General features: G+C 43.3%; 1 protein-coding gene and 1 long non-coding RNA gene across 2 annotated transcripts; one reads left to right on the forward strand and one right to left on the reverse strand.

Annotated features, from left to right (window-relative positions):
• Positions 1-1,104: 1,104 nt before the first annotated feature.
• LOC110500294 lies at positions 1,105-4,692 on the reverse strand. Its single transcript, XR_002470080.2, has 4 exons — positions 3,991-4,692; positions 2,893-3,015; positions 1,915-2,339; positions 1,105-1,811 (listed from the first exon to the last, which is right to left on the reverse strand). It is a non-coding gene; the product is annotated as an uncharacterized LOC110500294 (long non-coding RNA).
• A 60-nt stretch (positions 4,693-4,752) lies between these two features.
• On the forward strand, positions 4,753-20,616 carry LOC110500293 (transcription intermediary factor 1-alpha). The gene is made up of 17 exons (XM_021577597.2): positions 4,753-5,523; positions 5,678-5,796; positions 8,272-8,419; positions 8,599-8,731; positions 10,396-10,512; positions 10,641-10,755; positions 10,898-11,044; positions 11,221-11,335; positions 11,475-11,917; positions 15,097-15,228; positions 15,360-15,486; positions 15,616-15,670; positions 15,859-15,991; positions 16,117-16,502; positions 17,083-17,290; positions 17,479-17,634; positions 18,072-20,616. Exons 1-17 carry the CDS (start codon positions 5,235-5,237, stop codon positions 18,699-18,701), a joined length of 3,453 nt encoding a protein of 1,150 aa, XP_021433272.2. The 5' UTR covers positions 4,753-5,234; the 3' UTR covers positions 18,702-20,616.
• The last annotated feature ends 921 nt before the right edge of the window (positions 20,617-21,537 follow it).

The following is a 21,537-nucleotide window of genomic DNA, read 5'->3' on the forward strand; positions in this document are numbered from 1 at the left end:
TTCGAGTTGGGTGGGTTGTCTATGTTCGTTTTTCTATCATTTGGGATTTCTGTGTTCGGCCTAGTATGGTTCTCAATCAGAGGCAGCTGTCAATCGTTGTCCCTGATTGAGAATCATACTTAGGTAGCCTGGTTTCACTTTTGAGTTGTGGGTGTTTGTCTTCCGTGTCAGTGCTTGTTGCCACACGGGACTGTTTCGTTTATTCACGTTTATTGTTTAGTTCCAGTGTTCTGTTGTGTTTTGATTAAACATTATGGACACTTACCACGCTGCGCATTGGTCCTCCGATCCTTCTCGCTACTCCTCCTCAGAAGAGGAGGACGAGATCCGTTACATCATCTCTGTATACCCGTCGCAAGATCCACTGGTTGATGCTTATTTATAAAACCCTCTTAGGCCTCACTCCCCCCTATCTGAGATATCTACTGCAGCCCTCATCCTCCACATACAACACCCATTCTGCCAGTCACATTCTGTTATAGGTCCCCAAAGTGCACACATCCCTGGGTCGCTCATCTTTTCAGTTCGCTGCAGCTAGCGACTGGAACGAGCTGCAACAAAAACTCTAACTGGACAGTGTTATCTCAATCTCTTAATTCAAAGACTCAATAATGGACACTCTTACTGACAGTTGTGGCTGCTTTGTGTGATGTATTGTTGTCTCTACCTTCTTGCCCTTTGTGCTGTTGTCTGTGCCTAATAATGTTTGTATCCTGGGCTGCTGCCATGTTGTGTTGCTACCATGTTGTTTTCATGTTGTGTTGCTGCCATGCAATGATATTGTCTTAGGTCTCTCTTTGTGTTGTCTCTCTTTGTGATGTGTGTTTTGTCCCATTTTTTTATTTTATTTATTTTGAATCCCAGCCCCTGTCCCCGCAGGAGGCCTTTTACCTTTTGATAGGCCATCATTGTAATTAAGAATTTGTTCTTAACTGACTTGCCTAGTTAAATAAAAGGTTAAATAAAAAGAATACAAAGAAAAATTTGGACTCTTCATGTCTGCCTTGATGCACCGAATTTGTTGCAGAGACTACTTCTCCATGCTGGACACACTCAATTGCAACGGTGAAATGATCCTCTCCAGACAAAAAGTTGTTTCGAAAGTTGTTTATTTTTTTGTGAATATTCAATAAAAATAGTTTTAAAACTTTTTAAAATGTTTTATTATAATACTACTGTGGTTGATGCATTATATTATGCACACATGATTTATATGTCACACCCTGATCTGTTTCACCTGTCTTTGTGATTGTCTCCACCCTCTGCAGGTGTTGCACATTTTCCCCTGTGTATTTATACCTGTGTTCTCTGTTTGTCTGTTGCCAGTTTGTCTTGTTTTGTCAAGCCTACCAGCGGTTTTCCCCCTGTTTCTGTCTCTTGATGGCTCCTGTTTCCTAGTTTTCCAGGTTTTTACCTTTTCTGCCTACCCCGACTCTGAGCCTGCCTGCTGTCCTGTACCTTTGCCCCACCTATCTGGATTACTGACCTCTGCCTACCCTGACCCTGAGCCTGCCTGCCGTTCTGTACCTTTGCCCCACCTATTTGAATTATTGACCCCTGCCTGCCCCTGACCTGTCTTTGCCTGCCCCTGTTGGATTAATAAACTGCTGTTAATTTGACGTTGTCTGCATCTGTGTCTTACCTTGAAATGCGATATTACATTACAAAGCCAGAGAACAATACGTAAAGTAGCCTACAAATAACAGTAAGGAACTTAATTTGAGCAAATATGAATTGCATTTTTACATTTCTGTCTGTAGAAGCCAGGTCTAGTAATTGTCATGAAGGGGTACTCTGGATGGTCACTCTCCCTGTTGAATCAGAGTAATATTTTTAGATAAACAATATCTGGAAGCAAATGGAGAAAACATACAAAGTGTTGCAGTGCAATCAGAAAGTCTTCTGTATACTTACATGAGAAGCTCCACCAACCGAATGTTCTTGTTTAGGTCCTCTATTGCCTTCATTTTAGCCTCAGTTAGGGAAAAGTAAAATATCTTCATTGGGAGATATGAGGGAAACATGAATGTGACATCATATGCTTCAGGAGTTATCCTTCACTTAGTCAATAACAATTGTAGCTAAATACATTTTGCACTCCCAATACATAAAATGTTGTGTCCCACAATCTGACATTATTCAAATGGCACATGTGTCTTAGATTCACACAGACCTAACAGTTATCCTTTATGTGCTGTGGGTTGAAGCTCTTAGGGATGACTAGCACCCCTCTCTGGATGTTGAACCACGGGGACATCTGAGCTGTAGTCTTCTTGTACTTGTGGGCAATGTACACCAAGAGCTCATCTTCCAACAAGGGCGGACAGGTCAGATTCACCCTATTACGTGAAATGTAATCAACACAGTTAAGAAAATATGTTTTAGGTATGTATATCTAGCTGTACATAGCTACATGCATTTTGTGCTCAATCTTTTTGCAGACTAATAGCTGTACTTATTTGATTGACTATACCATGAATCATTAACCATTGGATTAATTGGGTTGTCCTCATCCAATGTAATCACCATTGATTATGTCATTGATAATTATTTTCTAATGTAGTGCATTAGTTTTACCAGGATGCATCTCTTGATGTTCCTATGGAGCTGTATCCCACAATGACTATGTCGTTCTGCAACTATTCAAGCAGCTTCGGCTGAGTGAAATATGGATGACATTCAACCGGTGTTGAGAGAAAATAAAGCACTCTAAGAAGATCAATCAGCTCTTATACATGTTTAGTAACATTGTAATTACTACAGTTATATTGTTGTTACATAGTTCTTTAGCAGTTGGAGTTCATGATTGTGTCCCAAATGGTTCCCTATTCCCTATATACTGCTGCACTACACAGGGAATACGGTGCCATTTTGGACGCAAACTATGTCTACCTGATTTGAGACCAGTCTGTGTTCGAGGCCTGGTTTCTTCAGGATCAGCTCTGGCTGCCTCTTGTTGAAGTTGGAAACTCCCAGAGACTTGGTTAGGCCAGCATGTTTGCAAGCCCCTAAATCCTGTTTTCATGGAAGGAAAATAAAACAAAACCAAGAAACTCAAAACACATACATTAAAAAGACATCTCATTCATTCTGGCTAAGCACTCTAAAAGAAAAGGAACACAATCTTTTTTTACCTCTTTTTCGTGATATCCAATTGGTAGCTAAAGTCTTGTCCCATTTCTTCAACTCCCCAACGGACTCGGGAGAGGCAAAGATTGAGAGCCACAACCCTGACAAGCTGCACTGCTCTCTTAACCCGGAAGCCAACCACACCAATATGTGGAGGAAAGGGGCGGCAGGGTAGCCTAGTGGTTAGAGCGTTGGACTAGTAACCGGAAGGTTGCAAGTTCAAACCCCCGAGCTGACAAGGTACAAATCTGTCGTTCTGCCCTTGAACAGGCAGTTAACCCACTGTTCCTAGGCCGTCATTGAAAATAAGAATTTGTTCTTAACTGACTTGCCTAGTTAAATAAAGGTAAAATAAATAAAAAATAAATAAAAAGTCAGCTTGCATGCGCCCTGCCCACCACAATGAGTCGCTAGAGTGGGATGGACAAAGGAATTCCCGGCCAGCAAAACCATCCCCTAACTCAGACGACGCTGGGCCAATTGTGCGCTGCCTCATGGGTCCCCATGAGGCAACGCACAGCCTGGGATCGAACCCGGGTCTGTAGTGATGCCTCAAGCACTGCAATGCACTCAGGAGGCTCAGGAACCAGACTTTACCCTTCACTGCAAAGTGAGCAGGATGGATTTTACTACCCTTTATGGCCTTGGCCTTGACCTTTGGGTGAACGCTAAAGCTTTTACAAAACTGTATTTCTACAAGCTGAAGATGTCTTGTACACTTTGTGAATTTAAAATACAATGGTGAATGCATTTTTTATATATTTTTTTACCAAGTGTGGCGCAGTGTATATCAGTAACTGACACGGATCATCCTTGAACTCATTTGAATCAGGGGTTGTTTTGCAGGTCTAGTTGGCTTACCTTCCATGTGGCACAGAGGTCTGTATCATGGTATAAGTACTTCCCATTCCAGCCTTGGGGTAGAATGTGTCTCCTGGCTTCACGAAACTACACATTTTAGGTAGAAATGTAGAGTGATAGAATTGTATTCAATATTCAGTCATTGCTGTACCTTGAAGGCAGTGTCCAATTCAACAATGTATAGGCCCACATAGTCAAGCTGTAAGGTCTTCAGTGTTCTCTCTAAAGCAGGTCTGACCAGCTCCAGAGGATGGAAGGTATTCCACAGCTACATATTTTGAATAACATTTGAATAAATACATTATTGACATAGGCTCAATGATTACAAAAGAAGACAGCCAATGACCTTGCCCACTACTAAAATACATTTGATCAAATACTTAATGGTTTCATTAGACCAAAACAGACATTTGAGTATATGCCTTTCAAACTTTCTTAAAATATTCACCTTTCTACAGTAGAAGATAGAAGATCTGTTTTATATTACAACATATGGAAGTCCAGGTACAGAAGTCCAGAGAGGACATTTGAGAGGAGATCAACTCCTCCCCAGGCTACTGGGTTTTGCTGGCAGGGACTTTGGGAGCGATTCAAATAATTCAAATAAATGAACTATGTTTTTTTTTTTACTTGGTACATTTATTTGCTTGTGTTGATTGCCTTGAACAATTAAAAACGCCTTTCGAAGTTCACAAGCTATTTTGGCCTGAAATGGTCGCTGTACCATAAAATATCAGAGTGCATGCTGGGCACTCCGTGTGTGTTTTTTTTGGGGGAAAGAATGTTGCTTGTACAGATGGTAGCTAGCAATTTCCATTGATAGAAGTTTGTATTGCACGTTTATTGTACAAAATTACTATTCGGTGTCCTCTACTATTGTTCAGTTTCATTGACACTAGGCAGCTATTTAATAACTAAATTACGTCATCCTTCGTGGTAGCAACTGTGTCATCTAGCTAACGTTAGCCATCTAGCTTCCCAACCGCAGAGTTTAGCACTTTCAATTTGTGATTGTATACTAATGTTGGCCAAACCTGCCATTACTGTGTTTAATTTCGGGAGGTAGTATTATGTAGGAACCATGAACTTTGCTCAAGCAAGGCATATATGCCCAACTGATTTCGACTGTAACAGACTGCAGAGAGACTAGCTAACATTAGCTAGTATCCGCTAGCTAGCTAACAGTGACTGGTTTCCAAGCACTCAAGTCCATCTTGAATAGGCACAAAGCAACAACAGAGACAATGGATGAGAGCCCAGAAGCTGCTGTGGACAACGATGACCTTGTTATTATAGTGGAAAACGAGGCAGAGAGCTTGCCAGTTGAAGAGGAGAGGGCGAAACAGCTAGGAGGTAGCATCGGTCTCATGGACACTTGCCCTGTCTGTAAGTTGAATTTCCACAATCGAGAGCCGAAACTTCTGCCATGCCTCCACTCTTTCTGCAAGAAGTGTCTTCCACCCCCTTCAAGGAACTTAGTCAACACTGAACAACGTCGCGACCCGCAACTTCAAGCGGACAACTCGAAACCACGTGAGATCCGTCAGTTTGTTTATCGGGAAGTTGATAACTGTACTGAAGTGCAGGATGATCATTGCAACTTTTCATTAAAATGCAGATGTCTTTTGTAACTTGATATTAGAAGATGCCTTACTCATTCCTGTGTATGTTATTCCCCTGGCTCCAGTCAATGTGATCCGCTGCCCAGTTTGTCGACAAGAGTGCTGGGAGGTGGAGGTGCTGGATAACTTCTTTGTGAAGGACTCTGTGGAGGTTCCCAGCAGCACAGTGGAGAAAACCAGTCAGGTGCGTTAATATTGGTTACCAGTAAAAGGGTGACAAATGGTACACTCGAGTGGGGAAAACATTTTTCAGATGGTGAATCCTTGTCTGTTAAGGTCAGGTAGTAAGTGCTTCCTGACTGAGACCCAGGACACTTACCGTGCCTTCAGAAAGTATTCATACCCCTTTACTTATTCCACATTTTGTCATGTTACAGCCTGAATTCAAAATGGATTAAATATATTTTTTCTCACCCATCTACACACAATACCCCATAATGACAAAGTGAAAACATGTTTTTAGAAGTTGTTACAAATGTATTCAAAATTAAATACAAAACTCACATTTTTCATTTATTTCACCTTCATTTAATCAGGTAGGCCAGTTGAGAACAAGTTCTCATTTACAACTAAGACCTGGCCAAGATAAAACAAAGCAGTGCGACAAAAACAACAGAGTTTCACATAAACAAACGTACAATCAATCACACAATAGAAAATTCTATGTACAGTGTGTGCAAATGTAGAAGATTAGGGAGGTAAGGCCATAAATAGGCCATGAAGGCGAAATAATTAAAATGTAGCATTAAACACTGGAATGGCAGATGTGCAGATGATGATGATGATGATGATGTGCAAGTAGAGAACAGAAATATTGGGGTGCAAAATAGCAAGATGGTAAGTAACAATATGGGGATGAGGTAGTTGGGTGTGCTATTTACAGATTTGCTGTGTACAGGTACAGTGATCGGTAAGCTGCTCTGACAGCTGAAGCTTAAATTTAGAGAGAGATAAGACTCCAGCTTCAGATTTTTTTTTGCAATTAATTCCAGTCATTGGACTAAGTGTTGGCTTTGGGGATGACAAGTGAAATATACCTGCTGGAGCGCGTGCTATGGGTGGGTGCTGCTATGGTGACCAGTGAGCTGAGATATGGTGGGGCTTTACCTAGCAAAGACTTATAGATGACCTGGAGCCGTGGGTTTGGTGCCGAATATGTAGTGAGGGCCAGACAACGAGAGCATACAGGTCGCAGTGGTGGGTAGTATATGGATGGGGCTTTGGTGACAACATAAGTATTCACAGCCCTGAGTCAATACTTTGTAGAAACAGCAATTACACCTGTGAGTCTTTCTGGGTAACTCTCTAAGATCTTTCCACACCTGGATTGTGCAACATTTGTCAATTATCCTTTTCAAAATTCTTCAAGCTCTGTCAAATTGGTTGTTGATCATTGCTAGACAACCATTTTCACGTCTTGCCATAGATTTTCAAGCATATTTAAGTAATAACTTGAACTCGGCACTCAATGTCTTATTGATAAGAAACTCCAGTGTCGATTTGTCCTAGTGTTTTAGGTTATTGCCCTGCTGAAATGGGAATTAGTCTCCCAGTGTCTGGTGGAAAGCAGACTGAACCAGGTTTCCCTCTAGGATTTTGCCTGTGCTTAGCTCGGTTTATTTTTTATCCTGGAAAAACTTCCCAGTCCTTAACTAAAACAAGCATACCCATAACATGGTGAAACCACCACTATGCATGACCATATGGAGAGTAGTACTTAGTAATGTGTTGTATTGGATTTGCCCCAAATAAAACACTTTGTATTCAGGACAAAATGTTAATTGCTTTGCCACATATTTTGCAGTATTACTTTAGTGCCTTGTTGCAAACAGAAGGCAGGTTTTGCAATATTTTTGTTCTCTACAGGCTTCCTTTTCACTCTTGTCTATTAGGTTAGTATTGTGGCGGAACTACAATGTTGCTCCATCGTCAGAGCTCCTATCACAGCAATTAAACTCAAACTGTTTTTTGAAGTCACCTTCGGCCTCATGGTGAAATCCCTGAGTGGTTTCCTTCCTCTCCGGCAACTGAGTTAGGAAAGACACCTGTGCCTTTGTAATGATGGGGTGTATTGACAGGCAAAAGTGTAAATAATACCTTTGCCATGCTCAAAGGGATATTCAATGTCAGCTTTTTTTATTTTTACCCATCTACTAATAGAGGTGCCCTTTGCAAGGCATTGGAAATCCTTCCTGTTTTTTTGTGGTTTAATCTGTGTTTGAAATTTACTGCTCAACTGAGGGACCTTACAGATAGTTGTGGGGTACAGAGATGAGGAATTCATTCAAAAATCATGTTAAACATGTTAAACAGTCCATGCAACGTATGTTAAGTACATTTTTACTTCTGAACTTATTTAGGCTTGCCATAACAAGAGATTTAATACTTACTGACTCAAGACATTTAACCTAATTTAATACCACATAATACCACTTTGACATTATGGCGTATTGTGTGTAAGCCAGTGACAACAAATCTCTATTTAATCAATTTTAAATTGACTGTAACACAACAACATGTGAAAAAAGTTGAGTGTGAATACTTTCTGAAGGCACTGTATACCATGTCACCACTGAAACGTTGCCTTGCATAGGACTAAAATCATGGATTCAAGCAAAAGCCAGTTCTTGCTCATATGTTCTCCCTTCCCTATTTCCAGGTGTGTATGAGTTGTGATGACAACACCGAGGCCACAGGGTTCTGTGTGGAGTGTGTGGAGTTCCTGTGTGTGACGTGTATTGAGGCCCACCAGAGGGTCAAGTTCACCAGGGATCATACTATACGGCAGAAGGAAGAGATGTCCCCAGGTAGCCTACTCTATGAAAATATGTGGCTTTCTGAATTGTATACTGTAAGAAAATATAATGTCCAGGGCCAAGGAAGGTGGTAGGTACAACAAAATCTATGAAACCAAATCACAAATGTGTAGACAGGTAAATGCATAGTGATTTATTTTGTTATATGCTAAATTCTTGTCTTATTCCAGAGGCTGTGGGTGCGTCCTCACAGAAGCCAGTGTTCTGTGACATCCACAAGCAGGAGCCCCTCAAACTGTTCTGTGAGACCTGTGACCGTCTCACATGCAGGGACTGTCAGCTGCTCAAGCACAAAGACCACAAGTATGACCACATTATTTATTCACCCTTTATGTTTCCAGGTTAGTGTCAGAGAATCTCTTTTGTCGTGCTTAGCTACCTTAAAGGGATACTTTGGGATTTTGACGATGAGGCCCCTTATCTACTTACCCAGAGTCAGATGAACTAGTGGATACAATTCTTATGTCTCTGTGTCCAGTATGAAGGAAGGAAGTTAGTTTCGCAAGCCAATGCTAACTAGTGTAAGCGCAATGACTGGAAGTCTATGGGCTTCTGCTAGCATGCTGTATCTGCTAGCATTAACTGGAAGTCGCTCTGGATAAGAGCATCTGCTAAACGACTTCAATGTAACGAGACCTAGCTATCGGAGGCCTGGGTTGAAACCTTCAATAGTCAATATTATGCTCAAACTGGTTCTATATTTTGAAGTATTGTTTTTGTACCTGTGCTTCATGTGTTGGTATTAATCCTCTGTGGGAATTTTCAGGTGAACAAAAAGGAGAGCAGTCGTTGATAATATCAATAAAAATCCATCTGGTTTATTACAAGAATTCAGGGAGAACACCTCTAATTATTCATTAATCACATAGCACTGAAGGTTCTGTAAACACAGCCCAAGAGGCTTGTAGGAAGTCACATCAACTGCTACAGAATCTGTCTCTCAGATAGATACATTACATGATCAGTGTGCCCTAGGCTCAGTCAAACTTTAACCATAACATTCAACACGGGCAGACATTTGATACTAGCAGTTAAACAGTTCAAAGGTCGGAACATCAACTTATACTTAACAAAAATATAATGTAACATGTAAAGTGTTGGTCCCACGTTTCATGATCTGAAATAAAAGATACCATACATTTTCCATATGCACAAAAAGCTTATTTCTCTCAAATTTGGTGCACAAATTTGTTTACATCCCTGTTAGTGAACATTTCTCCTTTGTCAAGACAATCCATCCACCTGACAGGTGTGGCATATCAAGAAGCTGATTAAACAGCGTGATCATTACACCAGTGCATCCTGTCCTAGGGACAATAAAAGACAACTCTAAAATGTGCAGTTTTGTCACACAACACAATGCCACAGATGTCGCATGCAATTGGCATGCTGACTGCAGGAATGTCTACCAGAGTTGTTGCCAGAGAATTGAATGTTCATTTCTCTACCATAAGACGCCTCCAATGTTGTTTTAGAGAATTTGGCAGTATGTCAATCAAACCGGCCTCACAACCACAGACCACGTGTAACCACGCCAGCCCAGGACCTCCGCATCCGGCTTCTTCACCTGAAACTGAGGAGTATTTCTGCCTGTAATAAAGCCCTTTGTACAGATGGTAGCTAGCAATTTCCCTTTGGCTCTGCCCCCTGCCCAGTCATATGAAATCCATAGATTAGGGCCTAATTTATTTTAATTGGCTGATTTCCTTATATGAGCTTTAACTCAGTAAATTTGTTACAACAGATAATTATAGACTAACAGGTGCAACATGACTTAATTAGATATGGTACTTAAACATATGTGGTTAACTCCTGTTTCCCTTCCCCAAGGGAACGCATCTGTCTGTGTCTCCCAGCACATACTGTCATGTTTTTTACACATCAATCCATATCACCAGTAAATCAAATACAGAAAAATAATTACTCAAGTAATTTCCCATTACACTCCGCATATCTTGTCTCTCCAGTTACCAGTTCCTTGAAGACGCCTACAGAAACCACAGGCAACACCTGGAAAACATGACGCATCAGCTACAGGAGAAGAGGAAAGCCATAGAAGAAGTGTCCAATTGCATCAACAATGGGTAATTTATTACATACACTAAACATGCGAACTAAACTCATATGTTATGTACATGGACATGTTCAATAGCATGACTGACTACAGGCAAACTCATAATTTCCTGCTTTTCTACTATCTTTATTCTTTCAGACTCCAGCAAGTCGATGAAAACCGCAAGTCTGTCACCAATGAGATAAAGAAGTCAATTTGCAACTTGATCATGGAGATCAACAGAAAGGGAAAAATCTTGGTCAATCAACTTGAGGTATGCTTGTTAAACAGGACATGAGCAATCACGTCATTCCAACACATAATAAAATAATGTACACTTCTGCTGACATGGCGCTAATCACACTTTGTGAGCATATTTGTAAGTAGCTTTGTGCTAATCATGGTGGTTGTGTCAGACACTGACGAAGGACCATGAGGTCGGACTAAAGAAACAACAAGAAGATGTCAGCCACCTGACCAGACATCTAGATCACGTCATCAACTTCACCAAGTGGGCCACAGCCAGTCACAGTGGCACAGCTCTCCTGTACTGCAAGAGACTGGTAGGAACCATGACTTTCACTAGGGAGATGGATTTATTTTCGCCTACCTTTTAATCCCAATGTTGACCTAAATTGTTCAGACAGTTGTGTAGAAATGCACATTGAAAACTGAATTTGTGATTTTCAAAAGCATTAGACTACTTCAATTTGAGTGATTCATAAACCTTTTCTTTCAGATTCTTTGCCAAATCCATTACCTAATGAGGGCCAACTGTAACGCATCCATCGTCCCTCAGAGCTCAGTCCGCTTCCAGTGTCGCTCCGGTTTCTGGGCCTCAAATGTCGATCTCGGTAAGAACGCTAAAACTTCAGTTCTGACGGATACTGTAGGCATAATTCAAAATTATCCCCATGATGTTAAATGCAGACATTGTTGAATTTTTGTTGAATTGTTGATTTTTTTTCTTCATGTTTCTGTGTATTTCCTAAGGGTCTTTGGCAGTAGAGAGAATCCCTGGTCGGCAGCCCAGTTCCATGCAGCAGGGCTTCCCTCCTGGCCACCCCAGCCAGCCTGGCCCTGGCCCCAGAGGAGAGGGCCCTCCCGGGGCTTTCCCTCCAGGCTCCTCCGCACACCAGCGTGGGAGCACCCTGGCTCAGCTCCAGCTGCAGGTAGAGAAGCTTGCCCAGCACCCCAACAGGGCTGGACAGCCCCCTCCCAACCACTGGTCCTGGTACCAGCAGGGTCTGAAGCTCCCGGGGCCAGGGGGCCCCCCTCCACAGAGGCCCCACCAGGGGGGTTCTCCGTCGCAAGGTCCCCCCAACATGGTCCAGATCCAACAGCCGGGCCGGAGTTACGGACCCCCCGGGCCCCAAACCCATCCCAACCCCAGGAGCCCCACCTCTATGCTGCAAAACGCAGGATTCCCTCCTCAGGTATTTGTGTTATTCTTAAAAAAATATGTATATATTCCTTATCCCTTTTTAAGTTGTAGATTTGCTCTTTGCTGTTATCAGACAGTGTACAATGAGACTGAGCCACTGAGAACATGCTATTTCAGTTGTGATAAAATGGAGACAAGCTGATGCAAAGGCACCAGTTATGATTATTTTTTTTATTTCACCTTTATTTAACCAGGTAGGCTAGTTGAGAACAAGTTCTCATTTACAACTGCGACCTGGCCAAGATAAAGCATAGCAGTGTGAACAGACAACACAGTTACACATGGAGTAAACAATTAACAAGTCAATAACACAGTAGAAAAAAAAGAGTCTATATACATTGTGTGCAAAAGGCATGAGGAGGTAGGCGAATAATTACAATTTTGCAGAATAACGCTGAGTGATAAATTATCAGATGGTCATGTAGAGATACTGGTGTGCAAAAAAAGAGCAGTAAAGTAAATAAATATAAACAGTATGGGTGGACTATGTACAGCTGCAGCGATCGGTTAGCTGCTCAGATAGCAGATGTTTGAAGTTGGTGAGGGAGATAAAGGTCTCCAACTTGAGCGATTTTTGCAATTCGTTCCAGTCACAGGCAGCAGAGAACTGGAACGAAAGGCGGCCAAATGAGGTGTTGGCTTTAGGGATGATCAGTGAGATACACCTGCTGGAGCGCGTGCTACGGGTGGGTGTTGCCATCGTGACCAGTGAACTGAGATAAGGCGGAGCTTTACCTAGCATGGACTTGTAGATGACCTGGAGCCAGTTGGTCTGGCGACAAATATGTAGCGAGGGCCAGCCGACTAGAGCATACAGGTCGCAGTGGTGGGTGGTATAAGGTGCTTTAGTAGCAAAACGGATGGCACTGTGATAAACTGCATCCAGTTTGCTGAGTAGAGTATTGGAAGCTATTTTGTAGATGACATCGTCGAGGATCGGTAGGATAGTCAGTTTTACTAGGGTAAGTTTGGCGGCGTGAGTGAAGGAGGCTTTGTTGCGGAATAAAAAGCTGACTCTTGATTTGATTTTAGATTGGAGATGTTTGATATGAGTCTGGAAGGAGAGTTTGCAATCTAGCCAGACACCTAGGTACTTATAGATGTCCACATATTCTAGGTCGGAACCATCCAGGGTGGTGATGCTAGTCGGGCGTGCGGGTGCAGGCAGCGAACGGTTGAAAAGCATGCATTTGGTTTTACTAGCGTTTAAGAGCAGGTGGAGCCCACGGAAGGAGTGTTGTATGGCGTTGAAGCTCATTTGGAGGTTAGATAGCACAGTGTCCAAGGAAGGGCCGGAAGTATACAGAATGGTGTCGTCTGCGTAGAGGTGGATCAGGGAATCGCCCGCAGCAATCAACATCATTGATATATACAGAGAAAAGAGTCGGCCCGAGAATTGAACCCTGTGGCACCCCCATAGAGACTGCCAGAGGACCGGACAACATGCCCTCCGATTTGACACACTGAACTCTGTCTGCAAAGTAGTTGGAGAACCAGGCAAGGCAGTCATTAGAAAAACCGAGGCTACTGAGTCTGCCGATAAGAATATGGTGATTGACAGAGTCGAAAGCCTTGGCCAGGTCGATGAAGACGGCTGCACCGTACTGTCTTTTATCGATGGCGGTTATGATATTGTTTAGTACCTTGAGCGTGGCTGAGGTGCACCTGTGACCGGCTCAGAAACCAGATTGCACAGCGGAGAAGGTACGGTGGAATTCGAGATGGTCAGTGACCTGTTTGTTGACTTGGCTTTCGAAGACCTTAGATAGGCAGGGCAGGATGGATATAGGTCTGTAACAGTTTGGGTCCAGGGTGTCTCCCCCTTTGAAGAGGGGGATGACTGCGGCATCTTTCCAATCCTTGGGGATCTCAGACGATATGAAAGAGAGGTTGAACAGGCTGGTAATAGGTGTTGCGACAATGGCAGCGGATAGTTTCAGCCCAACTGATTTGTACGGGTCCAGGTTTTGCAGCTCTTTCAGAACATCTGCTATCTGGATTTGGGTAAAGGAGAACCTGGAGAGGCTTGGGCGAGTAGCTGTGGGGGGGGGGGGGGGGGGGGGGGGCTGTTGGCCGAGGTTGGAGTAGCCAGGAGGAAGGCATGGCCAGCTGTTGAGAAATGCTTGTTGAAGTTTTCGATAATCATTTATTTATCGGTGGTGACCGTGTTACCTAGCCTCAGTGCAGTGGGCAGCTGGGAGGAGGTGCTCTTGTTCTCCATGGACTTTAGTGTCCCAGAACTTTTTGGAGTTGGAGCTACAGGATGCAAATTTCTGCCTGAAGAAGCTGGCCTTGGCTTTCCTGACCGACTGCGTGTATTGGTTCCTGACTTCCCTGAACAGTTGCATATCGCGGGGACTATTCGATGCTATTGCAGTCAGCCACAGGATGTTTTTGTGCTGGTTTTTGTGCCGGCGTGTTAAGCATATCCCAGTTTAGGTCACCTAACAGAACAAACTCTGAAGCTAGATGGGGGGCGATCAATTCACAAATGGGGTCCAGGGCACAGCTGGGAGCTGAGGGGGGTCGGTAGCAGGCGGCAACAGTGAGAGACTTATTTCTGGAGAGAGTAATTTTTTAAATTAGTAGTTCGAACTGTTTGGGTATGGACCTGGAAACTATGACATTACTTTGCAGTTCATCTCTGCAGTAGACCACAACTCCTCCCCTTTGGCAGTTCTATCTTGATGGAAAATGTTATAGTTGGGTATGGAAATCTCAGAATTTTTGGTGGCCTTCCTAAGCCAGGATTCAGACACGGCAAGGACATCAGGGTTAGCAGAGTGTGCTAAAGCAGTGAGTAAAACAAACTTAGGGAGGAGGCTTCTGATGTTGACATGCATGAAACCAAGGCTTTTTCGATCACAGAAGTCAACGAATGAGGGTGCCTGGGGACATGCAGGGCCTGGGTTTACCTCCACATCACCCGCGGAACAGAGGAGGAGTAATATGAGGGCTAAAAGCTATCAAAACTGGTCGCCTAGAGAGTTGGGGACAAAGAATAAAAGGAGCAGATTTTTGGGCATGGTAGAATATATTCAGGGCATTAATTTTTACTGAGTTGTGTTATTGTCTGTAGTAATCCTTGGTTAGCATTTTTTTTGTCATAATTCGCCTACAAATTGCAAGACTTGTGAAATATTCTTGCCTCTGACTTTTGTGCCATTCTAGTCTCTGAGGGATCTCATCCACAACTCCAGCTTTCCTCCCAAACCAATGGATGTGTTACAGGGTACCTCTCGCTACTCTCATGCACCCCCTCCCAACACAGGACCCATCAGCACTCAAGCCTCTATACACCAGGTACATGCGGTTTCCTGTAAACTGAAGCTGAAACTCATTATTTAATATATTTACATGTATTTTATGTCTCTATGGTTGTGTATTTGCCACACACACACAAACGAGAAATATAATACTCTGGTTGTTTTCAGCGTAACATGATGGAAGCCGCACAACTGAGGAGGAGTGACCCCAGTGGAGCTTCATCATCATTATCCATGCCCAACCCCAGAGCTAGTTATGCTCCGAGCCTAGCTACTGCCTTCCCAGACAGACATGGTAGGTGTTTCACCCTCACACTTCCCTCATTTGTTACATGTAAAACAAACATAAAATATAATTAAATTAGCTATTCATGCCCAATCATAATTTATTCTCAATAAAACCCCTTTCTCTTTCTCTCCTCAGCACAAGGAAGACAGAATTCCCCCATGTCCAAATCTTCCTCTGAAACCAACATAGGGTAGGTGAACCACACCACAGGGTGCTGTCCTCTTTACACCCCACACCAAGGTCACATTATGTACCTTTTGGTGGATGTGTTCCTGGCTGTAATATCTGTACCATTAGGTTGATGTGTTCCTGGCTGTAATATCTGTACCATTAGGTTGATGTGTTCCTGGTTGTAATATCTGTGGTTCGGTGTTGAAGGTCTGCTTCCTGGAAGCGCACAGAGCCTAATGCGGTGGCTCCCCCCTCCTCAGCTAAGCGGAGGCGAAGGTCATCCCCCGGACCAATCATCGTCATCAAGGACGAACCAGAGGACGATGACGAAGTCAGCTTTGTATGTATGACTACATTTACACACACTCTGTGTGTCTATCTCCGTTTGCCTTTGAAAGAGGTATATTGTATACAATCATGTATGAAAGATGATAGAATCTCCCTAGTCTCTCTTCCATCCTCCAGGTGCAGTCTAGTGTTGGAGCCTCAGCCAGCCTGCCAGACAGCAGTACAGGCATCCAGCCCAAGCCCCAGCCCCAGCAGCAATCTCTCCCAGCACCCATGGTGGAGCCCCAGCCGGAGCCCCAGCCGGAGCCCCAGCCCCAGCCGGAGCCCCAGCCCCAGCCGGAGCCCCAGCCGGAGCCCCAGCCAGAGACCCAGCCAGAGACCCAGGTAGAGCTAGAGGCAGACCCCCAACCAGACCCAGAAAAGGCCCCATGTGTCCCTGAAGACGACCCCAATGAAGACTGGTGCGCTGTGTGTCAGAATGGGGGAGAACTGCTCTGCTGTGACCGATGTCCCAAAGTCTTCCATCTGAACTGTCATATACCTACACTTAGAGAGTCTCCCAGGTAATTAACACCTACTTTTAAATGTCTATGTGCCACTCACAGCTGCACCGTCCTGCCTGCTCTGCCTGTTAAATGTAATACACCTGGGCCTCCCAAGTGGCGCAGTGGTCTAAGGTACTGCATTGCAGTGCTGGCTGAGAGATCCTGGTTTGAGTCCAGGTTCTGTCACAGCCGGCCGCGACCAGGAGACCCATGGGGCGGCTCACAATTGGCCCGGGGTCGTCCGGTTAAGGGGAGGGTTTGGACTGCAGGGATGTTCTTGTCCCATCGCGCACTAGCGGCTCCTGTGGCGGGCCGGGCGCAATGCCCGCTGGGTTGTGTTTCGGAGGAAGCACGGCTCTCGACCTTCGCCTCTCCGAGTCCGTACGGGAGTTGCAGCGATGGAACAAGACTTACTACCAATTGGATACCATGAAATTTGGGAGAAAAAGGGCAAAATAAATAAATAAATATTTAAAAATGTAATACAGCTGTCTCTGAAGGTTGATTTAGTTAGCAGTACTTTGTAATATAAACTGGGGTTATTGCAATATTGAGAGACTGCAATATTGTGAATTCACTAACCCCCCTATGTTTCCAGTGGTGAGTGGTTCTGTTCGTTCTGTCGTGACCTGACCAGTCCTGAGATGGAGTATAACCCAGATAGCCAGGTAGAATTGCCAGCCATGAAGGAGGAGCCAGGATCAGAGGGATTCCCTCCAGTTGATAAAAGGAAATGTGAGAGACTGTTGCTCTGCATCTACTGCAACGAGTTCAGTACAGATTTCCAGGAGCCTGCCTCACCGTCGGTAAGACTGCAATTACCAATTGCCCCATAGAAAGTTTTTGCTCTGTAGTTTTAATTAAATCGATACGATACGACTTTGTCTATTGAATCAGAAATTGTCTTAACTCTCAATCCCCAAACACCATGCCATTCATTTTGGTTAATTTATCACAGTTAAGTAATGATGGTTCCTCCATCTGATATGTCCAGTCAATCCCAGAGTATAAGGAGCTGATTGAGACTCCAATGGACCTGTCCATAGTGAAGAGCAGGCTGGAATCTAAGGAGAGCCCGCGTTACTGCAGTGCTGAGGAGTTTGTCAAGGATGTCAGGCTCATATTCAGGAACTGTGCAAAGTATTACCAGGTACGGCAAGACTACACGACACACAATATGACGAACTTGGAATGGATTATTGTGTTTGCGTACCACACTATAATTATTTTTTAATATATTTTTTGCATTGGACCACAACTGAATATGCCCTGGTTTCCCAGTCCCAATTTAAGCCTATTTAGAATGGACTAAAAGTATGCTCAATGTCTAGTTGAAGAGTTAATTTAGGTCTGGGGAAACCAGCCCAAAATGTGTTAACAGAATTCAGACAAAGACACAACACTTCTGTTTTGTTTAATTAGAGATATACATAGCATACAGTAATGTGCTTGTTTTCCTATTTTATTCCCTACGACAGTGCTTTCGCTTCTGCTTTGCTTGGTCTTTGAGCTCGGGTAACTGTAAAGCACTTTGTGACTACTACTGATGTAAAAAGACTTCCTAAAAGTTTTTTGTTTCATTGACAGGCAGACACTGAGGTGGGAGGTGCAGGACTGAGCCTGGAGGAGTACTTTGAGGAGCAGCTGAAGTTCCTCTACCAAGACAGGAGCTTCCCTGGGGGCAGAGAGGAGGGCATGATACCCCCTGTGGAGGACGAGATGGAAGAAGGGATGGAAGACGATGGGATGGCTCCTAACGAAGGGGATATGCCCCCTGTTGAGGACGACCTAACACCTGTTGAAGAAGGGATGCCTTCTATGGAGAAAGAAGGAACTGAAGAGGGGATGGATCTTGTGGAAGGAGAGATGGAGGAAGAAGGGATACCTCCTTTAGAAGAGAGCATGGAAGAGGAAGAGACTTCTCCAGTGAAAGAAGACTCACTACCTTGTGATGCTACTGAACCAGTAGATCCATCAATAAGGGGTGCATCATCTCCCAACCTTTCCAGCAAGGAGGCTCCCCAACCCCTCTCAGATACTCCAGACAACCCTCCCTGCGAGGAGGCCCCCCAACCCCTCTCGGATACCCCAGACAACCCTCCTGACTCCCAGGGCACCAGCACTGCTGACTCCCAGGACACCAGCCCTGCTGCAGGCTTAGCCACAGAAAATGAGGGGATGACTGAAGAAGTGAGAGACAAAGCAGAAGAGGAATGATTCTTGTTCTTCCACTGTAAATTGGACGGACGATAAAGCTTTTTGAATTATCTATAGGATCTGTTGTCTGAAAATACAGGGAGACCTCTTTGCTGCATCATACACGTTCTGATATGATTTGCAATAATAATAAATAAAACAGAGAAACCCGGGATGTATAACGGGGTACAGAGATGGACAATGAATGCACAAATGTTTGTCTTGTTACAAAGCAATGTAGCTACATGTATGAACTAATAATGCACAGACTGTTCTGTCTGCTGAGATTGAGAAGTTAGTCATGGTGTAACTGATTAACTTTCTACAATAACAATCATAAAACACAAGTAATGTCCATTATTGATAAGTTGTCTGCAATTTTCCATGTTGGCTTTTGTAAAGATGAATGCCATATAATACTGTATATTTATAATAATGTAAGTTTATTTATCCAACTCTAAAGGAAAAATAGCTGCAAAGACCGAACTACATGAAAACCATAGCCCTACATCATATCTTAACTCTGGTCAATTATTTTTAACAGACATTTTTATGTGTAGTTGTGTTTGTGTTATAATTTAGTTAAATTATAGGCTACTCTTGTACAGAATTTTTGTGAAGGAGGTATTCTGAAAGGTAGACTCGGCGATATAACAGATGCAAAAAGTAAACTGCATCGAGGGTCAATTTCAGCGACAACAAAGGGCGTGAGGCTCAACTTCTCTGCTGTTTTGGTGCCCTGGCTACCGTGAAGCCAACTGTGCACATGAGCAGATACTGTGTGAGGGCGAAGCCTAGCATCTACTCATCTCAATATCTGATGTGCTGCTGGTGGCAATGTCATTTCGCAAAGTCTACCTTTAAGACTGTTCACTAGATTACAGGGATGCAAAATGTAAATATTTTTTTCAGAATGAACGTGCAGTGTTCTCGAATGGTGCTGCTTGCTTTTTGGCATGTAAAGAGAACCAAACTGTTCCCCTCACTTTTCCTTGTTGCATGTTTTCTTGTTGCCTGGCTACCCTGACTTGGTCTGCCGAACACTACGCCACACCCACGGACGTTAATTTCTTCTCCACTATCAATCTGGATCTAAGTACCTCCCCAACCCTTCACCGAATGCGAACACATTCGGGGCCGTCTGATTGGTCCCGAGACCGATGGGTTGGGCCAGAGCCAGTTAGAAAATGTGTAATTGACTTTGATACTCTGATTGGTTAGAGATCATCCAATCGATGAAGACTTTGTTTTGTACAACGCCCCTCATCCCCACCACAAGACTTCAATAGATGCTGTAAAGAGGTCACTGGAAAGCAGACTGGGGGGGATAGAAGAAGGATACCAGGTTGGTGCCCATTCAACAAATCTGATCTAACAAAGTGGATATTCGTCAAATCTGTCATGATTGATGTATTGTAACAGGCCCACTGGTTACTAAAGTCTGATTTGGCTGTTTTCGCTGCATAACGTTTAGAAGTAGTCCTTTTTCAGGTTTAGACGTGACTGCTAAATGCTAACTCCTGTTGGTATAAGCTGGTAGCATACAATAAAACTTTAATTAAACACTGAGTCTCAAATAGCCGCTTGTCCGTTTTAATAGCCGGGTAATGGCCCACATTTCAGCAAATAAATGTCCCTTTCAAATAAATGCAGGGTCTACATGAATTGTTAATAGAGGTTACCAGGAATTTCCAAAAACAGTCAACTTCCGGAGTACAGACCCCCAGAAATCAGCCGATCGCCTTCTAGTGACGAAAGTAAGAACCGCCGGAAATGCACAGTCAGAGGAGAATGATGCTTTTGTAAATAAAATGTTTTTAAAATATATTTTTTAACAGGCATACTAAGACAAAAGTAAATGATAACACAGTTGTAGGAAATGGGAAAATGTATTAAAATGATGGAAGTGAATTCTGGAATTAAACAAATATTCAAATGAGCAAAAGCTGTGTGCATTAACGAAATGAATGCCTGGCTCAAATTGAAGCTTGGCTCAAATAGACTCCTGTTGTGTTCAGTGATTTAAGCAAATAAACACTGGCTATTGTGGTACAGTAGCTAGCAGAGAAATCAGTGGTGTTAGTCGAAGTAGTTTTTAACTCTAATGGAGTTGATTGGTGACAATGACATGAACATGTACTGGGGTTGACATCCATACAAGCATTATACTCAGATTTTTACCCCAACATAGTGTGAAATACACATATATACTCAGTTTTTACCTCAGCATAGTGTGAAATACACATATAAACAATGTTCATGTCATTGCATCTTTCCCCATGCGTTTCCATGGCATTTCCATTGTTTTAATTGTGTTCTATTGATCTCTTTACCACATCTATAATGGCAGCCTCAGACTAAAGTATGTAGCAAACGACAGAGCAACGGAAGAATTTACTGTGAGTCGTCAGGCTAGTTTTCTTTAACCTTGATAAGTGTCTTTGAAGTAGAGATAGGAGACCATTCAGTTCCTATCAAGTCACTGTTGTAAGGCAGCCAGACTTCTTGTTTAAACCAGAGCATCATGCAACCTTGTATACTCAAATATCTCTATCAGTGAAATGGTAGCATCAGAGCACGAATTAGAGGGGGCAGGTGGGTCTCAGGCCCCCTATGAGACATGAGCCCCCCTGAATGTAACAAAGTCAAACGTTGGGGGGTCTCTAAATAATGCTATTTTAACCATTCTCCTATTTGTTTAAAATGCAATCTGTACTTCTACAGTGGTATATATACAAATAAAAGCTTATTCCAAATTAAATGAATAACACTACCTCTGTGTCATGGTTTAAAAAAACATCCCCATGTGGCTGCACTTTTCATCTTGGGACAGTCCCATATCACTACCCTTTTTCCG

This window comes from Oncorhynchus mykiss, chromosome 21 (genome assembly GCF_013265735.2).
Source record: "Oncorhynchus mykiss isolate Arlee chromosome 21, USDA_OmykA_1.1, whole genome shotgun sequence".
In the NCBI taxonomy this organism is placed as follows: Eukaryota; Metazoa; Chordata; class Actinopteri; order Salmoniformes; family Salmonidae; genus Oncorhynchus; species Oncorhynchus mykiss.